Consider the following 14955-nt stretch of genomic DNA (forward strand, 5'->3'; position numbering starts at 1 on the left):
CCAAAGGATTTGCTTCTTAGAGGCCATAGTCCAAGTCTCCTTGATCGACACGAATCGACTTCTCCTGATCCACTTTACCTTTCCTAATATTCTTTGGGGTTAGGAATCCAAAGATATCACACTATAAATAAGGGGCCAAAATCACACCTAAGGGTAAGTTCTTCTCCCCATCTCTAGCTTGTTCTAACCTTTTGTTAAATACTGACTTAAGCATCGGAGGTTCTATGATAGACACCACACTGATGTTTTCTTTTCTTGTCTTGCAAGTCATCTTCCTTCCTCGAAGTTATAAATTCACTATTGAAGGCACGTAAAAGTCAGGTGAATCTTCTGTCTGAATTTTGCCATCAACATTAATAATTATAAATAAATAAATAAAAAGAGTCTTTGTATTTGAAGCTTAAAATTTTAACTTAGGTCAAGTTTATTGCTTCATAATCAAAACTGTTGCAATTGTAATTATTTTTTTATTATACATAATTCACATAACATTATTGACTAGTTTTATGGCAACATATTTGAATGAACCTCATTTTTCATATTACGATTGATTGATTATGTTTATTGGAAAGTAAACATAGCCCTAAATCTATATTTTTACACTCGTTAAATTCCAGTTGGCCATTAGGTCAAATATCACCTCTAAAATAAATCTAAATGGTTAAACTTAAATTGAGAAATCCATATTTCTACGACTCATAATAAAAAGCTGATCAAGTGATGCATGGTAAGAATATAAATTTTATGGCATAGTTGTTTGACCTTTTATTACAATAAATGATAATGTAAATTTCCAAGTAATAGCATAAATAAATATTTTAATAGAGTTACAAGATAAAATGTATTTAAACTATAGATTGACAATATGTGTAATAGGTCATAAAAGATCATTTTATAAGCCTATATTTATGCAATCTCAATTCATACCGTTTGAAAATGCCAATTCAATCGAAATTGGAGGTAAACAAGTCACAAATAAACATTGACTCGATTCTCAAACCTCAAGTTACACAAAATTAACTTGTGAGTAAACATTCACTTAAAAATTTACTAAAAAACATCCACTCAAAAATAATTTAGCTTGGTTGTGAAATAAAACAATAATAAAAATGGCGTATATACATTTAATTTTTCTCTATAAGATTTGGACTAGAGAACAAATGAAAATTATAAGGCTAAGATATCAATTAATCCATGTATTTTGATATTTGTTGTGTTTAATCCATTTAGTATCAAATGTTCGACTTCAACCCTCGCATTGTCAATGAATTCTAAATTAGTTTTTAATGATAAAACAAAATTCTACATTAATACTCCTTATTTGAATTTTGGAAAAGACATTCATATGTTTTTTTAAAAAAATTTAAAATGTTATTTTGATTGTAGATGTTGAAATTTGTTCAATTTTAGTTTAGTATTTTCAAGTGTCCAATGTTAATCTCTCAATTTTAATTTTTATCAAATACAATATTTGAATATGTTTCTAAAATTTGTAGTGAAAATTCTAATATAATAAAAAAAATTTAGAAAAATAATAACAAGCAATATGTCTAAATTTAAAGTATCTAATTTAAAAGTATATAAAAGAAATAGAATAAATCTAAAATATATAAGGATTAAAATAACATTTTAACCATTTTTTAATTATTAAATTTGACAAATTTCAACTTCAAATAATTTTTTTTTCTGACAAACTTCAAAGTTTGAAATTATTAACAATGATTAATTTGAAGAATTATTAAAAGTATAGATATTAAGTTTAATTATTTTAAAATACATGAATTATAATGAAATCAAAATGTTTGTGAAAATATAGGACTAAAAATGACAAATTTACTAAATTATAAAATGGGATTGAAATCCGTATATTAGGGAACGTGTCTATGTTAATTATATAAAAATAAATTGTGATACGAGAAAAATACCAAATACTTGAAGAAAAAGTGAGTGTCAGTTTCGTAAATTTAGGCGAGAAAAGGATGGGCCCACCTCTCCAGACAGCAGCTCCTTCTGCTTCTGCCATAGTACACGTGTCAGCATGGGACGAAAAAGACAGCATCCCAGTACGTTTGGCTACTCTTCGGTTCGTGTAGTGAATTACAATTCTAACCCTCTTCCACCAATAAAATTACCACATCCACCACCACGGCGCCCCCCACTTCCTCTCTGAAAGGACGTGACGCTTATTTTGTTATTTTCTATGGACAGTGCCAATTCAAATATTTATCGCACCGTATTATTTTTTTTTTCAATTAATGCAATTCCTAAAATAAAAGAAACAACAGATTTTCAAATTATTTTTGCCGAAAGAAGAAAAAAAAAGAGAGAGGAAATACACTGCATCTCCACTCGATCATTTTTATCCTAAAATAATCAACGAATGATTCTTTTTAATTTATATGATAAAAATAAAACACACGCAAAAAAACACACCCTTCTAGCAAATGTTTGAGACAAAAATTATCTTAAAATTATAATAATTATATTTTGTATAGTAAATATTATTTCAAAACCTCTCATTAGCTATAATCAAAGCTATTTCAAAACTTTCATTTACTATAATTTTTACTATTTTACATTCATCATTTTTTATTATTTACTACAGTGTTTACTATTTTCTTTTCAAATTAAAATAGTTTACCTATGAAACACATACTATTATAACTCAACCTAAATTAATCTATACCTCAACCATAAACTATTATAACCCAATTATAATAATCTAAAACTATAATAATCAATTCTTTGCCCCAAATGCTCCTTAAAGATTTGATAATCATATGAGTTTTAGCCAATTTCCTTTTTTATATTTATATTGTACAAATGTTTGAAAACTAAAATATAGTTTTTATTTTTTAAAAAATTGATCACATATTCGAATATTTTCTTATGATGTATGAAAATCATTGCAAGGAATTATAATAAAACAAACACCTTTTTCAAAAACTAAAAATTAAGAAATAACTAGTTGTCAAATGGAGCCTAAATTATCCGTTTCATATTACTCTATTATAAGTTGTAGAGACATTTCATAGATCTTTAACCTAAATTTGTACTTTAATTTTATTTTCTATTAGCGGTGGGATACGAAAGGATGGTATTATATCATATTCGATTGAATTAATGTTTTGGTAACATCCAAATCAATAATCCGAGCTTACAACATTGAGACTTAAATTTAAACGTGTCATAATTTCTTTAAATATCTGTTAAGTTTTCTTTAGACACGATGGAAAGAGACAACGAGATACGTTTTTAAGAAACTATCAACGTGTAAAACCGGCAGTATCTTAGTATTGAAGTGGAAATTTAGTTATTAGATGAGACGATCACAAATGTAACTGAAAAGCTCCTCATTGTTAGATGTATAAGAAAAATTGTAATAGTATTTTGAATGTATATGTAAAGATGATTAGTAAAAGAAGAGATTTATGTAACCGTTATTACGAACCACCAGATTTGTTGAACCATTTTTTATATTAATTAGAAAAAAGAAAAGGGAAGGGGGAGTTGGGTTGGGTGGGTTAATTGCGAATGTCAGAGAAGGGACCAATGGCTTCTCTAACCTGCCTTCTTCTGTATATGTGTCTCTCACAATACACAGAACAAAATCTTGGAATTGCCCTTCTCTAAATCCAGCCTGTAGCGTAGTAGTATTACCGAGTGAGAGAGAGAGACACACACACCCACTCCATTTCTTTTCTATCACTTTCGTTTTCCCCTTCTTCTGATTCCTTATATGTCCCTTCTTCATCTTCTTTCTCTCTCCCTCTTCCCCACTTTAACCTAAAAAGCCTCGCCTTTTTCACCTCCTTCATAAGCTCCCTTCTCTTTTCCCAGTCTTTTCAGGCCCCAACTTGCAGAAACGGAGGTGGAGGGGAAGAAACAAACAGATTACAGTGTAAAAAAAGAAGAAATAACTTAAACCAAGAACAACAACAACAAGGCCCTCTATCTGCTTCTCTGCTCTCTGTTACACAATAACTTTTTTGTTCTTATTGCCTTCAAATCCAATTCTTTGTTAAAAAAATAGATAAACAAAAAAACCCATCTTCTTCTTATTATTCTTCACAATCAACACAATCATCATCATCATCTGAAAATCTCTTCAATTTTATATAATCAGGCGGCTTCTGGCCTCTGTTTTGGAACAGAGAGAGGGGAAGAGAAAAGGGGAAAAGGGATTTTTTTAGCAATGGCTCCTAGTTTTGACCTTGCTGTTTCTAACCTTTTATGTGCTGAAGAGAATTGCATTTTCGACAATAACGATGATGATGATGAAACAGTAGTTGAGGAGTTTGTGATGGCTCCTTATTATCTTAGAACTCGTTGGAACCGGAACCCTCACCGCGGCGGCGGCGGTGACGATGGGTTGCCGTTTATGAGCGATGAATGTTTGATTGAAATGGTTGAAAAGGAAACCCATCACTTGCCTGTTGATGGGTACTTCATGAAGTTGCAGAACGGCGAGTTGGATGTTGGAGCAAGAAAAGAGGCCGTCGATTGGATTCAAAAGGTGGGTGTTTCATTATATTTGAATCTTGGTTTCGATCGCCTTGATTTTGCCTTATGAATGGTCTCGATTCATGATTGTTCTAATATTTTGGCTAAGAAATGCTTGACTCGAAAAGCTTGTTCTGATTTTGGCTGATTATTATTAGTGTTATTAAAGTTTTGATTCTTTTCTTTCTGTAAGTTTTTCTGATTGTTTAAGGTTTTTCTTTTTCCTTTACTTGAAGTTCTGATCGCAAAGTGAGTCTGAGATACTTTAATTGCATCCTCTTCTCTCTCAGTGATTGTTTAAAGTGTTTATCATGTTCTGTTCTTCTTTGATCAAAGTTTAATGTCCAAACCCATTTCTTCTTTTTCTTGGTTGAACAGGTAAGTGCTCATTTCAGTTTTGGATCTCTCTGTACATACTTAGCCGTAAACTACTTGGATCGATTCCTCTCCGCTTACGATCTACCCGTAAGTACGATTGCCCTCCGTTTTCCGTAATTCGTCGTTCCATTCGACATGATGTCTAATTGTTCTTCTGCCATTTGCAGAAAGGCAAAGCATGGACAATGCAGTTGCTTGCTGTGGCATGTTTGTCCCTTGCAGCCAAATTGGAGGAGACTGAAGTCCCCCTCTCTTTGGATTTACAGGTTTGAAGATCATTTCAATACCATGTTGCTCGGAAATGCTTGTGGAGTTTTTGTTTGAGATAGCATTTCCCTAATAATGATTTAAGTTCAATCTCAGGTGGGTGGATCAAAATTTGTGTTTGAAGCAAGAACCATTGAAAGAATGGAGCTTTTAGTCTTGACAACATTGGGATGGAGAATGCAAGCAGTTACACCCTTCTCATTTATTGATCATTACCTCCGCAAGATTATCGAGGACGAACTCTCTATCAAAATGTTGATCACCCGATCCATTCATCTACTGTTGAACATAATACAAGGTCTTCTCCCTTTCTTACACTAGCATTAGTGTAGGTTTAACAGTCATAAAATTTCTTCATTACGTCTCTGTGGTACGATACATCGTTGTGTGGAGATTTTGAAATGGTGTTGATTGATCTCATTTTGGGTGGTTGGGAAATGAATGCAGGGATTGACTTCTTGGAATTCAAACCTTCTGAAATTGCAGCAGCTGTGGCAATATCAGTATCTGGGGAAGCTCAATCAGTGGACCCTGAGAGAGCAATTCCTCTTCTCATTCAGCAACTCCAAATGGTAATGTAGATAATAAGTTGCCCAACAACCCACAAAAAAATAGACTCAAAATTAAACCTCAAACCCATTGCTGTTATTATGATTCAATTTGATTGTTTGTGTATCATCATCATCATCATCTGATACATACATTTACTTGCATCTTTGTGCAGGAAAGAGTTCTGAAGTGTCTTAAATTAATCAATGACATGTTCTTAATCTGTGAGGGTGGGACGGTGAAGGACTCGAGAGTGTTGATAACGGAGCCCCGGAGCCCGAGTGGGGTGTTGGACGTGACATGTTTAAGCTATAAAAGCAATGATACAGCAGTTGGATCATGTGCAAACTCTTCTCATCATAACAGCCCAGAGGCTACAAAGAGGAGGAGACTGAACAGACCCTGCGAAGTGGAGCTATAGGAAAAAAGGGGTGATGGGAGGTGTGATCTTCCAATCCTAAAGTAAATTTTTGATGAGGTTTTTTTAGGGAAAAAAACGTCAGTTATTGAAAGGATAATTTTAAAAACACAGAAAAGGAGTAGAAGAAGAGGAATGCAGAAGCAAAGTCCCCAATCTGTTTCTTTCTGTGATGAAAGAGGAGGAAGAGGAGGAATTTGGGTGTGGGAATTGGGAAGTGTTTAATTTTGAGATACACTTTCTTTCTAGGTGTCAATTTTTATTGGTTGAGACCAAAAAATGAAAAGAGAAAAAAAAAAAAACAAAAGGATGCCCAAAGAAATAGTGGGGCAAAAAGGAAAAAAAAAGTGGAAAAAATTTGTCTAATTTCATATAAATTTTGGAATTGTTTAATATATCTTCTGTTGAGTCATTTAAACAGTGTTTTTTAAAACTCACTATGGGGCAGAGAGTCTGCAGCCCTTTGTTTGACCATTTGTCTACTATGACTGGGTTTTGCCTCTTTGCTTATATATGGTAAAAGCCCATTCATTTAATAATAAAATAAATAAATAAATAAAACAAGGATAGGGGAAGAATATTTTCGAGAATTCAATTTTTCAATTTCTTTGCTTTTGTTTAACAATTGCATGATCATCTTACCTAGAATAAACAAATATGTGACTTGATTTGTATGTATTGTGAGGTTGGAGATTTTGCATCATGATCTAAATCTGTGTTTAGATAAAATTTGACCGATTTGTTTAAAAATAAAAAGTTCTTTATTATTATTCTTTCTTTTTTCTTTTTTTTTTTTTGTATTTTTTAAATTTATCTTACATTTTTTTCCTCGTGTTCTCACTCACCTTTTTGCTCTCTGCATGTGGGTTCGTTGAGCGCTACATGTATGAAAAAATGTTGCACGTTGTTGGATATTGTGTTTTGTTGATTGTTACGTTTGTTGTTGGTCAATTGTGCCTCTATGTGAATCACTGAGGGAAAATAACACCATGTTTGCCGTCATTGGAGGAAGAAAGATAGTGATAAGGCAATGCTAAACACATTAGAGCGAGAAGATGTCTTTGGAGGAAGATAGGGTTAGCGGCTGTTTTTCAAACTTAAGCGGGGGAGGGAAAGGGAGGAACATGAGAGTTTGGAGAGGAACAAAATGAGAGTACATAGAGGAGAAATATATCAGTGATAGATAATGATAAATATTGATAGACATCTATTAATGATAGTGATAGTGATAGATACTGATAGATGTCTATCAGTGTCTACTTTATCTATTATTGATAGATAATGAATTTTTCCTATACTTTATAATATTTTTTAGCAGTTTTCTACATTTTAAAATAGTCCTATATACATATAACAATAACAACGAGAGAAACTACAAATAAATCTACTAATCAAGAATGATGGAGATAATACTATCTAGAAAAAGGCATGAGAGGATGCTAAAGTCGCAAAGGAATTAGCAACTTTGTTAATCTCTTGGGAAACATGGCGAAAACTCAAGGTATTAACAAATTTGTCTACAAAAATAATATCCTTTACAAGAACATGAGTATCAAACAAGGAGAAATCCGCCCCATTGATGAGGTTGATAACCCCCAACGAATCAAAATCAACCTCTAAGAGTTAGATCATCTCCATTCCTAATAGATTTCTTGAAGACTCTCCAAGATGACTAGAGCTTCCAACACATTAATAACGCCTTTCCTCTGGATAAATTTGTATCCACTCAAAAGCACCTGGCCTTTTTGGTTGCAAACAATCCAACTAAGTCCTCCCGGCGATATTACGCCACATCCACATTGAGCTTCCAACAATTGACCTTTGGGGGATATCAATGGAGATGAATAGAGAAATTAGAATGGAAGGGAAAAGCAGGGGAAGCCAACGTGCCATGAGGTTCCATCCTGTCTTAAGGGTAAGTAGATGAGTGTTCCCTTAAGTGGTATCTTCGGGACTTGAGGAGTCAGAGGTAACCCAAGGGTAAAATAGTAATTTGACCCAATTAGAGTTACAAACACTCTTGAAGGACTAACTTGCTATTGTTGGTCTATATCCGTGAACACAGAAATATATCTATAGTGAGAAAAGTGCAGTTGTGGGTTTTTAATAGAGTGTACCCACAGTTAATGAATATTGATTAACTTGGTTAATAAGTTTAGCCAATTAATCTCATATCGTTGAAACTTCTGATTTGCAGGTTCACTAGGTCCCCTTGTTAGCTCACTAAAAGATATTTAAGAGGGATGATTTGAATTGTTCAAATTAATTTGAGGAAACCATATGTTAATGTGATTAATATATAATTGATTATAGATATGATGTATAATTCAAATTAAATTAGAAAGTAATATTTGAATAAGATTCACTTAATTAATTCAAGTGAATTATATTCACAAAGAATTAATTAATAGAGAGGTGTTACACACATATATACGATGTTTATGATAATTAAATATATATACATTAAATTAAATTTAATGTATAAATAGTTATTTAATTAATATACAAATTAAATTAAATAAGTATTATTTAATTGTGCTAATTAATTAAATTAGTGTTATTTAATTAATTGGGTTAATTAATTAAATAAGTGTTATTTGATTAATTAATTGTGGAAAAGAAAAATAGGAAAATGATTAGGAAAAGTGCTTTGCTCTTCTCTATATAAAGATCTCCCGATGACCCGTTGGGAGACACAGAGACTGACAATACACAACACACAAGTGTTATTGTGCATATTTTTTCCTAAGCCACAAAAAGAATTCTCTCTACTCTCCAAAACCCTTTTTTCTTCTCTCCCTCTCCCAATAGTTGGATACCACCTATCCCTCCATTGGAATCCTAGAAAATAACGATGTTACTCTCGTGGTAGTATTCGTGATTGTTCAAGAAATCGTTCATGATCAAACTCATTGGAGGAGTCGTTCATTGAAACTTCGAGAGGATTGTTCGTGAAGCTTGGGAATCTACAAAAGTAAGAATGGTTATAACTTTTTTCCGTAAAGCATGCTATATTACATGTTTATATTCGATTTTAGTATACTGAATTTGTTTATGTAAAAATCGAATTTCAGAATGCAAAGACGTTCTCACTCAAATGCTTCTACTGTGGAATTCAATTCCTTCAACATAATATGGCATAAACTTCTTTAGAAAACATGGCACCTTGTAAATCTTTTGGTAAATCATAACATAGCATTAACACTTTGAAAATTATAGCATACATATGCCTTTTGGAACTCAACGAATGACATATTCCTTTTTGCATAGCATAACTTGGACTCTTTTGGAAATCATGACATAACATTAGCATTTTGGAGATCAATGCATAGCATAACTTTCTTGGTAAAATATAGCTTTATCTTAACCTCATTGAAACTCATCACATAGATTAAACCTTTTATAAATCATAGATAAAACAAGTTTATCTAAATCAAGCTCTGAACTCATTTAGAAAATCATGACATAACATTGGTATATCATAGGCATACTTTATTTTGTGCATATCATAGATATACTTATTGAAATACTTTTAAAAGTAAGAGTCACTCACGCTTAACTAGCTTTCCCCTTTGAACCTTATTAAGCCTTAACTTCTTGTTCACCCAAACGGCCTTTCCTTAAGCCAAGACAACTATTTTCATCGCATGTGTTGTTTGGCCGCATAACTTAGTTGGGTGCATGAGATGCATTGAACGCATGGAAAGTTGGTCACATCAGCACACAGGTCATGGACACTGGCCTTTGTACATTGGTGATCAGATGGGTGCACGACACTCCCTGCACAGGCATGTGCGTGAGGCTGGGACGTCTGGCGCTGGTGTACACCAATGCAACAGGCGATAGGCGTGCGGTGATTACCACCTTGCATGCGTAGTGTGTGGGTGTGGGCATGATCACTGCATGAAACTTGGGTGCCTATGCTGAACTTAGCCCCAATGACAACGTAGGCCTTTTCAACCTCCTGACCGACAACCCCTTGCCTTCTTCTGAAAATCCAGCTAACAACTCCTTTTTTAACACTTTCTGCTTTCCTTCATTTTTCATAACTTTGTAGCTTTAATTTCAGCTCAAATTAAACAAAACTTCCTTCATGAATCTTGTTAAATAACATCTTAAGAAGCTTACCTCCAAATATGGGCTTCTAAATTCTCCTCAAGAGCTTGAAGTGCACTAAACTCCTCAGCCTAGTTCGGTTGCTTCAAAACTCAAACCTTTCTAAAGTATCCTTCACTTTTGAGCATCCCGTCGGCCAAATTCCTTTCTAGAAATCCAAGATTTCTTTCTACACTCATAGAATTTTAACTTGGCTGAAGAAACTCCTTTTTTTCATGAGCCAAAAGTTCCAACCGCTTCCTTCTTTCAACCTTCAGCCAACTGCTTGCTTCTTCAACACCTAATTTTCATATTCAACTTTCAAAACATATAACTTAAAGTTCATCTATTGAAACCTGAAACTTCTTTCTATGAACTTCTTACATATCTTTTAAACTATGTTACCTCAAAATTGGAGCTCTAAATTCCTCTGGGAAGCTCGGAATTCACCAAACACCATAGCTTTCTCCTTTTGCACGAATAGAATGGCCAAAATCGACTTCATTCTCACAATCCTTTATTTATAGTCCTTCTTGCATGCCTCCTTTGCCTAATAACTTGACACTTAAGCATCTACTTGGCATTTCCTTCACACTTGACTAGCTTTTCCTTTGGCCACCTCATCTTACATGCAAGAATAAGTCTTCAACCTACTAACCTCTCTTAGCCCTACCTCTCAACGCATGACAAGCTCAACTCTACACCTAGCAACCCTTTTCCAACGCATGGAAAGGCCATGCCTTTCTCGTCTTGCTAACCTCCAAGCAAGGCTTCTCAATATCTGTCTTCCTCCTTTCTAGCCTTCAACACAAAGCTAAAGCCTTTTTTCCCTTGTCTTCCACGCATTGCCAATAGTCCCCACCACACCTTGTCTCCAATGCAAGGCTTCCCCATGCCATCACCTAGCTCGACCAACCTTCCCATGCGATTCCCTTATTCATTCTTTCCATGCATGGCCTACCAAGCTATTCTTCCCAGCGTGGCTACCTTTCTTTCCTTTATGCATACTCCCAATGCAAGGTTGTTCTCTTTTGCAATACTTAGCAATTCAATTCCCACGCTAACTCTCTTTGTATGTGACATCTTCCCAACAATTCCCTTACCTATCCTTCACTTCTTCAAGCCAAGGCTCACCTTAACCAACACAAGTCTTCCTTCTTCCATTCTGTCCAAGGCAACTATATACTCCAAACCTAGTTCTCTTAAGTACCTCAAGCCAACTTCACAAGCAACCTGACTTGAAAGATCTTAGGGAAGAGTTTTGAGGTTTACATCTTCGACATCTTTATTTTATAAGTAATAATTCTGATGTGATGTGGAAGACTCTTTCGGCTTTAACAACTCCAATTGAGATCAAGATATTCATCTGGCGAGTTTGCATCTATGCCCTCCCCACTCATGATAACCTATCATATAGAGGTATTATGGATTCGATGGAGTTCCCCTCATGTCTATATTCCCCGAAAATAGTTGCTCACGTTGTTTGGTGTCGTAAAGAAAGTGTGTTTGGAAAAATTAGGCCACGAGCTCTAAATTATTCGATTTATCAGATGTATAGATAATAATATAACGTAAAATCTAACATATTTTTAAAATGGTTGTTTTTCAAATGTAGGAAAATGTACCAACTTATATACAAATATATCAAAATGTCATTGTCTATCAGTGATGGACAATGGTAGACAATGATAAATGTTGATAAGTGTCTATCACTAATTGATATCTATATTTGATAAACACTATAGATGTCTATCAGTGCCTATCGCTGTCTATTACTGATAGATAATGACATTATGCTACATTTTAAATTATTTCTAGCAATTTGGTCGTTTAAAGTAATTATCTTTTGAAAAATTGGAGTAAATATTTTTATTTTTATTTATGGAATATAATATTTATGGTAATCGTGCTTTTATAATAATAATTCAAAAAAAAAAAGTTGAAAACAATCCTAAACCATATTTCAATACGTACATACTCATGTTAAACAAATCAGCAATTCCAACATAGGAGCCCAAAATAATCTAAACTCTAAACACAAACTTTCTAAACTTATACTAAAATAGTTTATATCCTAAACACAAACTTTCTAAATTTAGAATAGAATAGTTTGCACCTCAAATGCAAATTATCCGAACCCAAACTAAAATAGTTTGCATTCAAAACACAGATTATTTACCTCTATTGATTATTATAACTCACAATCACAGATTGTTATAACTTATAACTAACTCTATGCCACAAATAGTCTCGAAAACGATGGAAACATATGGTCGTATAAGTGCATTTTTCAAATAGCTAGATCGAATAAAATTCTTTGAAAATAAATCTTAATTTTGTATTTAAAACAAAATCTTGTAACAATGTCTAGACTCTAGCGTGAACATATATGGTGAATGTTCATCTTGTGCCAATAGTCATGGTGGATTTAGAAATTTTGTTTACTTACTTTTAATCATTGATGTTAATTTCTATTACTTAATTAAAAATAACTATAAGTGGAATTTTAAAATTGATAAAAATAGTGAAACTTAATTAATTATAATTATTTTAATAATTTTTAATTTATTAACATAAATTAACTCCAATAGATGGAAATTGAGTTTCAGTGAAAAATTGAGGTTAAAAGTGTAAATCTCGAGACATAGAAATCAAATTGAAACAAAATTCAAATGTCAAAGATAAAATTGTTGCATTGCATTTTGAAACTTAGGGACTAAATTAAAATCAAACTCAAAATTTAATAACTAAATGTGTAACGTTCTGAAACTTAAAAAAAAAAAAAGAGCAAAAGGTGAGTTCTCAAATCTTATAAAACATTGTGTTCGAAAACTCAGGAACTAAAAGCAATCTTGGTCAAATCTCCAGAAAATAAAAGTGTAGTTTTTCTTTTCTTTTTTTTTTCTTTTTTTTTTCTTCTATAAAGAAGAACAATAAATATTTGGTGGTCTTCTACAATGGACTGTCTTGAAACTCAAAAACCTTTTTGTAAGGTAGATTTAGAAGAAAATGAATGTTAATAAATGAGGTTCACGTGCTGTGATAGAGAAGAAGAATAATATGGACGACTACGTTCTCTTTGTATGGCAATACAGAGATTTTTACTGAGTTGGTGATTCACTGTCATTTTCTGTTACTCATTTATTGACATCACATCCTTACTCAGATGTTTCACACCCCACAGGTAAATTAATTAAACACAAATTAACTTCCCATAATTTTCACTTCACACATTTCTTATTTTCTATTTGTTGTCCTTATGATCAATAATGACCGTTATGAACAATAGAAGCCTTACCATGAATGAATTAAAGTGATGGTGGATAACTTTTTAGAATTTAATATTTAATGAAGCTGGTTTACATTCTTCTAAATCATTTACTCCTCTATACCAACAAATAATATAATATAATGACAACTTCAACGTTAAAATAATGTTAAATTACAAGTTTAGTTGATAAATTTTGAGTTTTGTATCTACCGTTCAAAAGTATCTAGTAAATTTCTAACCTTTAAATTTTATGTATACTTAAACTTTTAATTTTGTATCGGGTAGATTCACAAGTTTAAAACATATATGTCTCGTTGCAAAAAATTTGCATCTTTCTTTTTGTTTGTGAGTTAGTCCACCACGATCAAGACTCATACTCCTGGCAGAGCCGCGACATACACATAGCTAATACATATCTTAGAATTTAGGGATTCAAATGTATAATTTTGAAAGTTTATGGATCAAAAGAAACAAACTCCACGCTATTAAGACTAACTATATAATTTAACATTAGGTTGTTTTCAAATATAAGAAAATAAACCACAATATTTACGAACATAGCAAAATTTCACATTCTATCTACGAAATTTCACCGTCTGTCTACGAAAGACTTTGATAGATCGCGATAGATTACTATATATGTCTATTTGTGTTATGATAAACATAGATAGTCGTCTATCGTGTTCTTTCACGGACTATCATAAATAAACTTTGATATTTTACTATTATTTGAAAATATTTTAAGCAGATTGTAATTTAAAATAATTTTCCTTAACCTTATAACAATAATATGATTTTCTTTTCTTTCCTAAATAACTAAATCAGGGGGAAAAAAATCCAACCCAAAAGCAATTCTGAGTTGAAATTCCTTTCCACGAGGATTGAGAAAAAGGCTATGAGTATGACTGCAATCCGATTACTTCTCAAGTGATGGTTACATGGGCAAAAACTTTGACAAAATTTGAAGCTTGAGTTGAGTTGGACCGGTTTCAAGAGTAGAACCAGTCTAGTAAAGCCCAAGACCATTTCATGTGGGCCTATAAGAAGCCCATGCAACATCAGAGTTGGACCGGTTGTTGGGTACTGATGTTGCATGGGCTTCTTATAGGCCCACATGAAATGGTCTTGGGCTTTACTAGACTGGTTCTACTCTTGAAGTTGGCCCATTAAATGCAATATGGTAAGGTAGTTGGAGCGTGGACCTAATCCAAGGTATAATAGCTCAACCCTTTCGGACTCGTTAAGAAACCATTCCTTTTAAGAAATTCTGTAAAATTATTTATGAATGAAAAAATTGAGTTTTTTATTCTTCAAATTGCTAATATAAGTAGCCAAACCGAGCATAATTCATTGGCATCCGAATAGGTTAGAAATTAAGAAGTTCGTGGTTTGAATCCCCCACCCCAATTGAACTACAAAAAATACTAATATAAGTAAATTAACGAATACATCTTTTAAAAAATATGTCATTATG

General features: G+C 32.9%; 1 protein-coding gene across 1 annotated transcript; it reads left to right on the forward strand.

Moving 5' to 3' along the window:
* The first annotated feature begins 3512 nt into the window (after positions 1-3512).
* Positions 3513-6705, forward strand: LOC120076790 (cyclin-D4-1-like). Its single transcript, XM_039030706.1, has 6 exons — positions 3513-4516; positions 4882-4968; positions 5049-5147; positions 5245-5446; positions 5596-5720; positions 5873-6705. The coding sequence occupies exons 1-6, from the start codon at positions 4196-4198 to the stop codon at positions 6116-6118; spliced, it is 1080 nt and encodes a 359-aa protein (XP_038886634.1). The 5' UTR covers positions 3513-4195; the 3' UTR covers positions 6119-6705.
* Positions 6706-14955: the final 8250 nt, after the last annotated feature.

This window comes from Benincasa hispida, chromosome 4 (genome assembly GCF_009727055.1).
Source record: "Benincasa hispida cultivar B227 chromosome 4, ASM972705v1, whole genome shotgun sequence".
Lineage (NCBI taxonomy): Eukaryota > Viridiplantae > Streptophyta > Magnoliopsida > Cucurbitales > Cucurbitaceae > Benincasa > Benincasa hispida.